General features: G+C 39.3%; 1 protein-coding gene across 1 annotated transcript in view; it reads left to right on the top strand.

The window, feature by feature from the left end:
• The window catches only part of LOC126404213 (uncharacterized), an 18,930-nt gene extending 13,253 nt beyond the window's left edge, over positions 1–5,677 (top strand). Inside the window, exon 8 of the mRNA XM_050067270.1 lies at positions 5,306–5,677. Within this exon, the coding sequence (XP_049923227.1) occupies positions 5,306–5,396 (91 nt within the window). The 3' untranslated portion in view covers positions 5,397–5,677. The remainder of the gene's footprint in view (positions 1–5,305) is intronic.
• Positions 5,678–12,036: the final 6,359 nt, after the last annotated feature.

The following is a 12,036-nucleotide window of genomic DNA, read 5'->3' as shown; positions in this document are numbered from 1 at the left end:
CTGAAGTTGGAGTTGAAGTGGAAGTTGAACTCGGAACAACAAAGCTGGGATCTTTGGCATCTGATTGGATTGAGGACATGCTGACATCATGCACAAAGCTGTGCTCCATACTGTCCAGTTCAGTCTGTGCTTGTAGATCCTAAATTGAACAAAATGACCATGAGAAACCTAAGACATAATTCATGTTTTGGAGCTTTCACATTGTCTTGATTAATTTACAGAAATAANCCAGTTCAGTCTGTGCTTGTAGATCCTAAATTGAACAAAATGACCATGAGAAACCTAAGACATAATTCATGTTTTGGAGCTTTCACATTGTCTTGATTAATTTACAGAAATAAAAGTTACACACAAAAGCTAATATTTTACATACTACACATTGATAAAGTGAGATAATCTATGAATGACTATTTTAATTATATAGTCAGTGAAGGGTGGACCGCACTTTTGGCTTCACTGGTGTAGATTGCCGTAGAGGATGTGCAAATAAGGCCTCATCATCATCACCTACAGTCTCTTCTGCAGGAGGATGGGGTGAAAGAGTGCTCGGAGTCTGCTAGAAAGAGGCATTGAATAAATTTAGCTTAGGCATTGTAATATAACTTTGTTTAATCAAACAATATTGTAATTATCTGAGAGAAAATCTAAATGTTTGATCACATCAAATGGCATGTCTTATGTATTTTAGATGAAGTGTTGAAATACCCATTCCCTATGAAATTTGTGTTTATTTACCACAGAGTGGTCATCACACAAAAGCAGTGTTCTGCCACCCATTAGTTGTGTAACACATAAAATATACCAAGTACAAAAATGACATTCAAAAGCCATTACTCCTTACACTGTGGACTGATGAAGGCTAATGATCAATAAATGACATTTGTATGTAGTCAGTGAGTGAGTATTTGCAGCTGATAATGTGACAACATGCATGTGAGAATACTTACAGTTTGATATGACCATGTTGGGGGAAGGGCATGGTAGGTACCAGATGTGGATGGACGTGTTCTCTCTCCCTGAGTTTCTGGACTTGATAGCAATAGCTGTTGTCTGTGAGAGTGCACAGTCTATTCAGTTTGGTGTCTGGATACTTTTGGCTTCACTGGTGTAGATTGTTGTAGAGGATGTGCAAATAAGGCCTCATCATCATCACCTACAGTCTCTTCTGCAGGAAGAAGGGGTGAAGGAGTGCTCGGAGTCTGCTAGAAAGAGGCATCGAATAAGTTTAGCTTAGGCATTGTAATATAACTTTGTTTAACAACATTGTAATTATCTGAGAGAAAATCTAAATGTTTGGTCACATCACTATATATTATAGCTGAATGTAACAGTGTTGATATACCCTTTCCCTGTGAAATTTGTGTTCTAAATAGCCACATAGTTTCCCAATATGTGGTCTATTTATCAAAACGACGAAGAGAGGTTTTGTCGGACATTCACGTTGTTGGAAAGGGGGAATGCTCTCCAAAGATAACGGGAATGAGTCACTCAAACGGCCTTTTGGTGTGGACAATTCTGTCCCCTGCGAACCTAATGTTAGCGTGTTTCTCTAAATTATTTCTGTAACGTTACATATCAAATAGTATAAAGTAAGGTTACTCACCTCTGTCGTTTGTACCGGTAGTGTCGTGTTCGGTACAGCCGTGGAGTTCAACAAACGTCTGGATATGTCATGAAGTTGTGGACAGTAATCATCCGGTGAAAAATGATCACTACACACCCGCAGTGACCGTAGTGATTCCGTGGGAGAGTTTGGATCCAGGTGAAGGGCGAGTAGCCACAGCCGTAGTCGTTCGGGGTCATGAATTGGTAGTTTGTGAAAAGTTAGCTCAGTGCATCTCAAAGATAAACACTTCATTTGGTTCCAGCATCCAGGAAAAACACACACGCGAACCATCGCGAATGAATAAAATATAAAAGGAAATGGGTGGATATATATGAAGAAATGGATAAAACTAGAACAGTTCCGTCGATGGCGTCCACTCCAGAAGTCTGTGGAGGAAGTTCAGGCGGACAATGGCGTTGGTCTCGGATATGTGGTTACTCCTGTCTCCCCCTGCAGTGCACGTGTCATGTGATGTAAACACGGGTGAGCTAAGCTCATGCTATCGCTGGTCTTGCGCAGGCGCGCACACGGGAGCGTGGAGCACAGAGAAGCAGTCAGAGCTACAGGCTACAGTGAGGCTAAAAACAGAGTTCACATGACGTTTTTCAGAACGACTTTTTATGACCTTAACCACAGGGCATCATGATGATTTCGGAACGGACTTCGGAACAGTGGGTTTAATATGGTCGGAACAATGGGATGTCGGACCAATGGGCTGTCGGAATGGGCAGTTCTCAGCTTAAGGGGGTGATCACACAGAAATGAGACGCTAGAGACGCTTGAAAAGCTGGAAGCACTTATTCAATGCGCGCTAGCTACTGGCGCCTGACGCTCAAAAAAGTTGAAAATATTTTAACTTTTCAGCGTCTAGAAACGTGCGTCTAAAAAGAAGCGTCTACGAAAACGCGTCTAAAAAGACACTGGAAAAACGCCCGTTTAAAAAGACACTTGAACGCCGGTCAGACATGCCGTATCATAGGAAAACAATGGTTTTACTGGCGTCCCCTTTCTTGCGTTTCATCTCGGTGTGATTGCTCCCTAAGATGTTTTATTAGCCATACAATGATTAAAATGACCTGTTACTAGTTCAAGCTGAATGAGCTGAAGCTGAGCCTTTGAAATATGTGTGTGTAATCATCACAGAGATTGAATTTTTGGATCCTGAATGAAACATGACATTACAAGCTGTTAAACAATGATACTTTATTAACAGGTTACAGTTGAATGTTACAAGGCATTATACCATTTGTTAAATGGGTCAAAGACGAATAAGGATTTGAAAATTGAAAATAAATCAAATTGGCTAAAAATGCCAATTTAGTCACTTTCTATCTTTATTAGAGTGTTCTGTATACAACTCAACAAAAATAATTCATTTTAAAAATGCAATTAACATTTTTTAGTCAATCATATGGATAATCCCATGGAAAATGTCCTTCCTGGGTAACGGGAATGGAATTGAAAATTAATTAAAATGTCTACCATTGTTGGTATATAAAAGTTTATAGATAACTATAGTTAGAGCTCAACAAACAATTACTGCTCAGAAAACAACATTTTCATCATAATTAATGTAATATATTTGGATATTTATACTGAAATGGGTTCATTAGTTGCTGTTGATCACACAATGTTCCATGCCAAAAAGAGAAAAAAGATGGAAAATGTCTTAAAATGTTTTATAGTAAAAGAATGGTTATTGTATCCTCAACTCAAGAAACATGATTGAGTAATATAACATGAAAATCTGGGTTAAATTACGAATGACATGCTGTTAGCCAGGAATGACATACTGCAAGATTTCAAAGTAATTATCATTAAAGGCTATCTCAGGAACATCATCATCATCATCATTTGTTTCAAGTGTTTCACCCCTTACAGATCATGGTTTACTTATGAGAATTCACTTGTTTTTCATTAAAAAATAACTTTCAAACTGATTTCTTTTAGTACACTGGCAAAAATGAGGCATTCAATATTCTATTTGGCCATTTTTTGATATGAATGTTTCTCTTGGAGTTGATGGTCTGAAAATTCATCATCATGATCAGAGTTGATCTTAAAATCATCTTCGTTTTCAGACAATTCCTCCTCAACTTCACTATCCTGATCAAGGATATGTTCCAGAGCCTCCTGGGCTGTCATTCTCTTCTCTTGTGTCTCGATTTGCAAGAAATGTGATATTTTTACCCTTCCTCCATTATCACTGCCGTGTCAGTAGTCATTTTTCATTTACATGTTCATTACACTAATAAAATCCAGCAGAAACTGTTTCATGCTCCAAAACTTAATAAAAACATGTTTTCTGTGTTCTTAAACTTTGAAACCGGTCAATTTGACCCACAACATAACAGGAGGGTTAACTAAAACATCTAAGCCTTTTGCAATGAGCGTAAACCTATTTTGATATTTTTTTTCCTTTTTACTGATCTGCTTTCACTAGATCACAATACCTTGCTCTCTTTTCCTCAAGATACTCAGCCCTAGCTTGGCCCTGTATAGTCTCTGCCTCTCTTTATTAGACAGCGGCATCTAGAAGAACAAAACTGACCCTGAAACATCAAAAGCTCTCCTAAAACCTTATTAAAAACATAAATATTAGATTATAGCATTATTATTGGTTCATTTTTGGACAATAACTTCACAAAAATCTATGATAATGGCCTGTGTTCATTGAATCAGATGAATTCAAGATAAATAACAGAAAATGCCATAAAAGTTTAAAAAAATACATAATGTTATTAATATCATATAACAATATCAAGTCAATGCCTAAAAAGCTACAGATACTAATACAAATCTGTATTGATAAACATGTCCATTCTGGATAACAGAGGACATATCCTGGGTAACAGAAGATCTTTGTTATCCAGGGAGGACATATCGTTGTCCAGGAAGGACAAAAAAAACAATTTTCCCCTTATAATCAGGCTTTAACTAGGCCTACCGTGGAAAACTATAACTTAAACTTCAACACATCAATGTCATATTTCACATGAAATAGGCAGTTTTTAAATATATAAACACCATAAATGTTTTATCAGCGTTATCCAGAAAGACACATGATTTGAGGACATAACGCACCAGTTACCGAAAAGGTTAAAATATCAACATTTTAAGAGAGACTTTTTGACCTTGTAATGTGTTTTGGGGGTCTGTCACATGACTATCCAAATCAAAATATGGTAATATATAGCCACTATACTCTGTTACCCAGGAAGGACATTATGGAAATCCAAATATGGAGACGAAAGTATTTCTTGCGTTAAAATGTAAATAAGCTTAGCATTGTTACTATATTTGCAGATGTCATTGCAAACATTACCACAATTATGCCCCAGTAGATAATTAATGCTTTTATTAAGATTTCTGACATTTTTGGCATATTTTTGTACTTAGATTTCAGCGGGGACGTTACCCAGGAAGGACAGTTTGGTACTTTTGAGCTCAATAGCTCCTTAAATTTTCATTTCTTATAGTGAATACTCATATGAGTAAGTAAAGAGGGGAGAGTTGAGTAACATAATGTAGTGTTTTGAAATATTTATATATTTTTAACATTATAAATATGCTTTGGACACCAGAATTGAAATGCCACGTCTTTGACCCAAATATAGAAAAAATAACAATGCTGTAGTGATAAGTGGAAAAATACATTTGAACTGTGCAGTAATAGTTTCCTGGTTTTGTGGGTACAAGGCCAGGTCTTCTGCTCTTCTTCGTCGTCTTCTTCATCCTGTCAAGTGTGAGATCCCACAAGAACCCAATTCTTCAGCCAGCTTGCTTCTGAGGGAGAGAGGTGCAGTTGGTCCTGGAGTGGCGAGCCAACCCATGAGATGAATCCAAAGAGAGAGAGAGATGCTTTGATAACTGAAGCTTAGTAATCCAGAATAAAGAGTGGTAGGACAATCGCATTCAATTGCCCCACGCAGCAGAATACAAGGAATTTCCGGAGTGAGAAGACACTAACACACTGCACTCAAAGAGTCAAAGGACACAACACAGTCTGAGTTGAACTGATAGGACTCACACAGTAACTCATTGAACTGAATTGATTCACTGCCTCATTGACACAACAGCATTCGGTCGAATTGTATTGCATTGTTTAAACTGAAATGTGTTATTGCTTTTGATTTGTTTTTGTTTGGTATTTATCTGCTTTTGAGTTATCGGGTTCCATTAAAGGAACAGGTTGGTACTTTGAGTTGAGAGTAATAACAAAAAGTTAAAGGAATCACCTGTGTACATAGAGGCACTATAAATAGGGTTATAAAAAGATAAAATAGGAATAAATAAATTAATGAGTGCCTTAATAATACCAGTGAACTAAAATAGCATTTAAAATAGCATTTCAATGGAAAACTTAAAGTTAAGAAAATGCAAATAAAATAGTTATACTTACCTGACAGGTGCATTCTTGGTTTAACCTGAAAGAGGGAAAAAACAAGTGTTAAAGGGGAGAGTTGTTTTCTTTTCTTTTTTTTATGATACATGCTATTGAGCTGAGTACATCAGTGTTACTGTGAATATTGTTCCAAGACAAAAGAATACACACTTGGAAAGAGAAAAATTAATTGAAAGAGAATTAAATATTTTTTTTTTTACCTTTCAAACGCAACTGAAGAGTCTGTGTCTTGTGTCACCTTTGCTGCCCGGTACCCATTTCTCCAGAGAGACCTAAACTTCTGAGATCCTGGTCCAAATTGAGTGTTTATTATACTCTTAATTGCAGTATAGTGAGATTATATGGAAATGAATTCTGTTCTGGTTGTTACATTTAGAATTCCACGATTCCATTCATATTTTTTTTTAAATTCCAGTGTTCTTTATTGACATGAACATTACGATTCACTATTGACATGATAAACAAATAAATAAATAAATAAATAAATTCATTATTCATTATAAATGAACACATAAATAATTAAATATATGATGCTTTACCATTCAGGGCATGCACTGTTTTTTTTCCCTGCTACACTGTGATGATGTGATTGTGCTACTGACTCAAACTGTATTGACTCATGGAGGTGATGACCTGAAGATGGTTTGCCATCCAGGGGATGCACCATATTGAAGAAACAATTTCTTCACTGGCCACAGTTTGTATGTTGTTAATTTAAGATTCAGGGGTTCCATGGGGAAAAAATAAATACAGGCTATACAACTCCTCCAGGATCCTTTTCAATGATTTTCCCCTTGTTGCAGTCACCTCTACCATCATTTAGTGCTTTGAGAGGCTGGTCCTGGCTCATTTCAAAACCTGCCTATCATCCACACTGGACCCCCTCCAATTCACCTACCACCAAGATAGGTGTACAGAGGATGCCATCTCCCACTTGGACAGCAACATCGTCCACTAAGTATTCAGCATCCTCATCCCTTCAGTCAAAAACTCTGTGACCCTGGCATCGACATCTCCTTCTGTAACTGGATATTTTTCTTCCTAACCAACAGACAATGTTAGGTTGTAGAATCACACCATCTTAACCCTCATCCTGAACACTGGTGTCCCACAGGATTGTGTATTGGGTCCTCTACTTTGTCTTTGCATACGACTGCACACATGTACATGACTACAATACTATTTTCAAGTTTGCAGACGACACAACGGTGGTTGGCCTCACCGACAACAAGGATGACTCATCCTACAGGGAGGAGGTCCAGCCTGGCCCTCAATGCCAAGATGACAAGAGAGCTCATTGTGGACTTTAGAAAGACCCAGTGCGGCACACACACATATCATTCACATGAAGGGGACAGAGATTGAGCGTGTTGCCGGTTTGAAGTTTAAGGGAGTTCAAGAAGGCTCACCAGCATCTGTTCTTGCTGAGGAGACTTAAAAAAAGGCCATCTGCCTTCTCGTAGTCTGGTGAGCTTCTACTGTTACACCATCAATATAATGTCCAAAAGTGGGCTTGGAATGCCAGATGTGAAATGGACGTCTTATGCATGTCCAGGGCCGATAGTAAATCTACCTCAATTTTTTGAGTAAACTGATATTTGTGGGTGGCTTAGCAGAGATCTGACTTAAACAGCCCACTATGTTTTTACAACTTAAAAATACATATCAAAAGCCCATTTTTGTGTTGCGTAATTATATGAAAGAGAAAAGCAGCTAATCTGATGACTTTAGCCCCTGAATTGGACAATAACACTAAGCTCACTGGTATTAAAGGCTGCTTCGTCCTTCATATTCCTCCTCAACCAACCAGCCATGCATTCTGTAGTGCTTGACCCCAAGCACAAGGACATCCAGCTGATTATTAAGGATCTACATGGAAAGATATGTCTCTCTGCCACAGGAAAAGGGTTTGTTGAAGCTAGGTGGAGATATTGGATACTGCCTTTTATTCAAAAGGGGTGGATTGCGTTGGCCTTTACATCATCAAGGTGAGCTGCAGAAATGAGAAGAGGTGCGGCATCATATCTAAGTGCCTCACTATCAGGGCAGTTCATGTGGACCTGTGTTTAAACTGTTATCAGACCAAGGCACCAATGTGAAACTCTTGGCCCTGCAGACAGCCTTGGGAGCATCTAACGAACCATGTTTTTCACATTTATTTGAGTTCAACCTGATTTTCTTTTGAGCCAGATAGCTAATATAAAGAGCATTGTCTCTCGCTGAGATGCTCTCAACTTTGGCATAATGGATAGTGATGCTGTGTTCCACTTACCTCTGAAATTGGAGGTCGGTGATGGGAATGATGTCACACCTGAGTTGATCGTGTTCCAGTACAACAAGTCATAAAACCAAGATATCGTTAACAATATCAGTTCAAGCCAGGTTAGACACTGTTAGCAATACCAGTTGATAATAATGCATTATGCTTCATTTTGTGCATCAAAACACCAGAGCAACATGTCCATGGATAGAGGTTGGACTGGACTGTGTGTATGACTGTTTTAATGAGACCCAGATAATACAATAGTGCTAATAAACAGTATGTTACTAGAGCTTTCGCTACTGTTAAGGTGCAGAGCAGCCATACTGAATTTTAAGGTTGGGGTTGGTGAGGTTCCTCTGACTTTCCAAGTTGGAAATCTGACTTCAGGGGGTGTTCCAGTTGAAATTACCGTCTGAGAACTTTGAAAATTCTGGTTTTCCCAGTGCAAAGGGAACACACCTTTAATCTTCTGTTAAAGAGAAATCTGGGAGAGGCTGAGGCTGATAAAGTAACACTACTATTGGTATGGTATTATTTTCTAATGTACTCATGTTTCTGAAGTTGTAACTTAAGCCACCTAATGAAAAGTTTCATACATAAAAGGTTCTTCTGAGAATTAAAGACCTTACAAACGTCAAGGGACAGGATAAGGGCCTCTTCATTTTAAAATATGAGTCATCAAATAAATCTAAAACAAGGCGAAAATGATCAGAAATTTGCATATTTTTCATTTACCTGTGTAATAGAGATGATATCATTTAAGACAATCTTTAATCTACCGGCACAAAGAGAGATTTACAATTTATAAACTAGTCTGAGCAATATAAGAGGTGCCAATTACGTTCTTTATTAGGTTTAAAGGTTTGAGTTTAGTAGCACAGTTGATATTTTGGTAAAACATAAAACTTTGATGAACTCATCACCAAATACAAATATTACAATATAACAGGGAATGCAAAGGAAGAGTACAGTAGGGTCCAAACGCCTGCAACCACATACTGTAGACAATCTCTAATATGTTGATGTAAACCTGGAAAGAATCAGAAAATTTGAGGCTTCAGAAACATTTAAAGTCAACAATGAAATTTGGGCCAATCTAGTGACACTGACCAACTTAACTCCTGGTACAAAAGATTACATTTCCATCTCTCCCACTGAAACATACGTTCAGACGACATTTAATCTACTCAGCTGAGGCTCATTTAAGTAACTTGTAACTTGCTAGTAACTTGCAGCCAGTGTTCACCTGTCATAAATATGGCTGTGCCTCAATTTTACAGCAGATTATTGCTCACTAAGTATAATTGTGATAGTGGGAAACATTGCATCAGAAGCCAAATTGTTATTCTAAGCAAAGAGGGGCTTTCTCAGCATCCAGTCATGGCTAGACTAAAGGTTTCTAAGGACAGTGGATGGAACGCTAAATGCTTTGCAAGAACAACTTGACTGGCTGTGACTCAGGAGGTAAAGTGGGTTGTCCAGTAATTGGAAAATCAATGGTTTGATCGTTGGCTTCTCCAGCCCACATGTCGAAGCATGCTAGGGCTAGATACTAAACCCCACATTCTCCCCATGGCTGTGACATTGCTGTGCGAATGCATGGGAATGTTTTACTTTGTACGATACCCTCAGCCATGAATGAATGTGTGTGTGAACGGCTGAATGTGGTAAGTGGTTTTAATGGTCAGAATACTGGGCGCTATACAAATGCAAGTCCATTTCATTTAACATGAAGACCAAAGAAAATCAAGAAGTCCTGCCTGTGCCCCCGCTGAACATTTATGGTGTGGCGTTTACAGTGTGGCGCAGCCTGTTAGTATTAATGTTGACGTTGACTCCCAAGTTTTAACTTTTAACTCACACTGCTCTGCTATTCTTGATAAGATTGCTCCTTTAAAGCCTCGAACTATCCCCGCAGCTAATCCCACTCCCTGGCTGAACGACGACATCCGCTGCCTTCGTCGTAAATGTCGGAGAGCTGAGCGCTTGTGGAAATCAAGCAAGCTTCATGTACATCGTCTTTATTTTAAAGAACTGTTAGCTGAATTCAATTCTGTTGTTAGGGTAGCCAGAGCCTCTTATTTTAAAAATCTCATCATCTCCAACAAGAGAAATCCCAGGGTCATTTTTGACACTATAAGTAGCATTACTGGTGCGCAACCGCCTGCTCTACCTGTGTCCTCTGATGAGGACTGTAGCAATTTTTTAATGTATTTTGTGAATAAGGTTGCCAGTGTCAAGGCCAGTATAACACCCTCCTCCTCCTCCCTTCCTGATCCTCCCAAACAACAGTCAATTATTGACAATTTCTCACCTGTCTCCTTACAAGACTTAGCAGATCTTGTGTGCACTATGAAGATCTCTTCTAGTCCGCTGGATATCCTGCCCACAACTTTGCTGAAAAATGTTTTCAGCACTATTGGTCCATCTCTGCTCTCCATAATCAATAGCTCACTGGTTTCTGGTCGTGTCCCGTCCCATTTCAAGCAAGCGGTTGTTCAGCCGCTTCTCAAAAAGCCCAATCTGGACCCCGATGTTCTTAGTAACTACCGGCCCATTTCCAAGCTGCCCTTTGTATCTAAGATTCTAGAAAAAGCAGTTGCAAACCAGTTAGTGACAGCGTTGAACAGTTACAATATCTTAGATAAATTTCAGTCCGGTTATCGTCAGTTACATTCCACAGAAACTGCTCTTCTCAGGGTCTCCAATGACATCATGATGGCCTCCGATGCCGGTAAATCCACTATCCTGGTTCTGCTTGATCTCAGTGCAGCCTTTGACACTGTTGATCACCACATCCTTTTAGACAGGCTGAGGGACAGGGTAGGAATCTCAGGGACCGCTCTTCATTGGTTTAAATCCTATCTGTCTGATCGATCCTTTTCTGTGGCTGTTGGCCCTCATAAATCAGAGTTTGCCCCCCTTTCTTGCGGGGTGCCCCAAGGTTCAGTGCTTGGGCCTATCCTCTTTACGCTATACATGCTCCCTCTCAGAGATGTCATCAGCAATTTTGAAGGTATCTCATACCATATGTATGCAGATGACCTCCAGTTATATTTTTCTTTTAACCCTGATAGGACCGATGGAATTGACTCACTGTACGATTGTATGAATGTAATTAAGGACTGGATGTCTTCTAACTCCCTTCAGTTGAACGCAGCTAAAACTGAGATTTTAATTATTGCACCTGATGCCTCAGCATCTAAAGTGGCCAGCTGCTTAGGGTCCCTCAGTGCAAATGTGCGCCCCAAGTTGAGAAACCTTGGGGTCACATTTGATCAGGCCATGCTCTTCGATGACCACATCAAAACTGTCACTCGCTCCTGCTTTTTCCACCTCAAAAACATTTCCAAACTCAGATCCATGTTAACTTATTCCGAGCTAGAAATGATCATCCATGCTTTTATTTCCTCACGTCTGGATTACTGTAATTCTCTTTTCACCTGTCTCAATAAAACTTCATTAGACCGCCTCCAACTAGTCCAGAACGCTGCCGCCAGGCTTCTGTCCAGATCTCATAAGTTCACTCACATCACTCCAGTCCTGGCATCCCTGCACTGGCTCCCTGTTAATTTCAGGATCCAGCACAAGATTCTAACCATCACTTACAGAGCCCTCCATGGTCAAGCACCTGCATACTTGACGGATCTGGTGTCCTTTCACTGTCCTGTCAGGTCACTGCGGTCTGCTGAAGGCCACCTACTTACTGTCCCTCACACAAGATTAAAGACGAAAGGTGATAGAGCCTTTAAGGCTGTTGCA

Source organism: Epinephelus moara, chromosome 17, assembly GCF_006386435.1.
Source record: "Epinephelus moara isolate mb chromosome 17, YSFRI_EMoa_1.0, whole genome shotgun sequence".
In the NCBI taxonomy this organism is placed as follows: domain Eukaryota; kingdom Metazoa; phylum Chordata; class Actinopteri; order Perciformes; family Serranidae; genus Epinephelus; species Epinephelus moara.
This window is presented reverse-complemented; position numbering and strand designations above follow the sequence as displayed.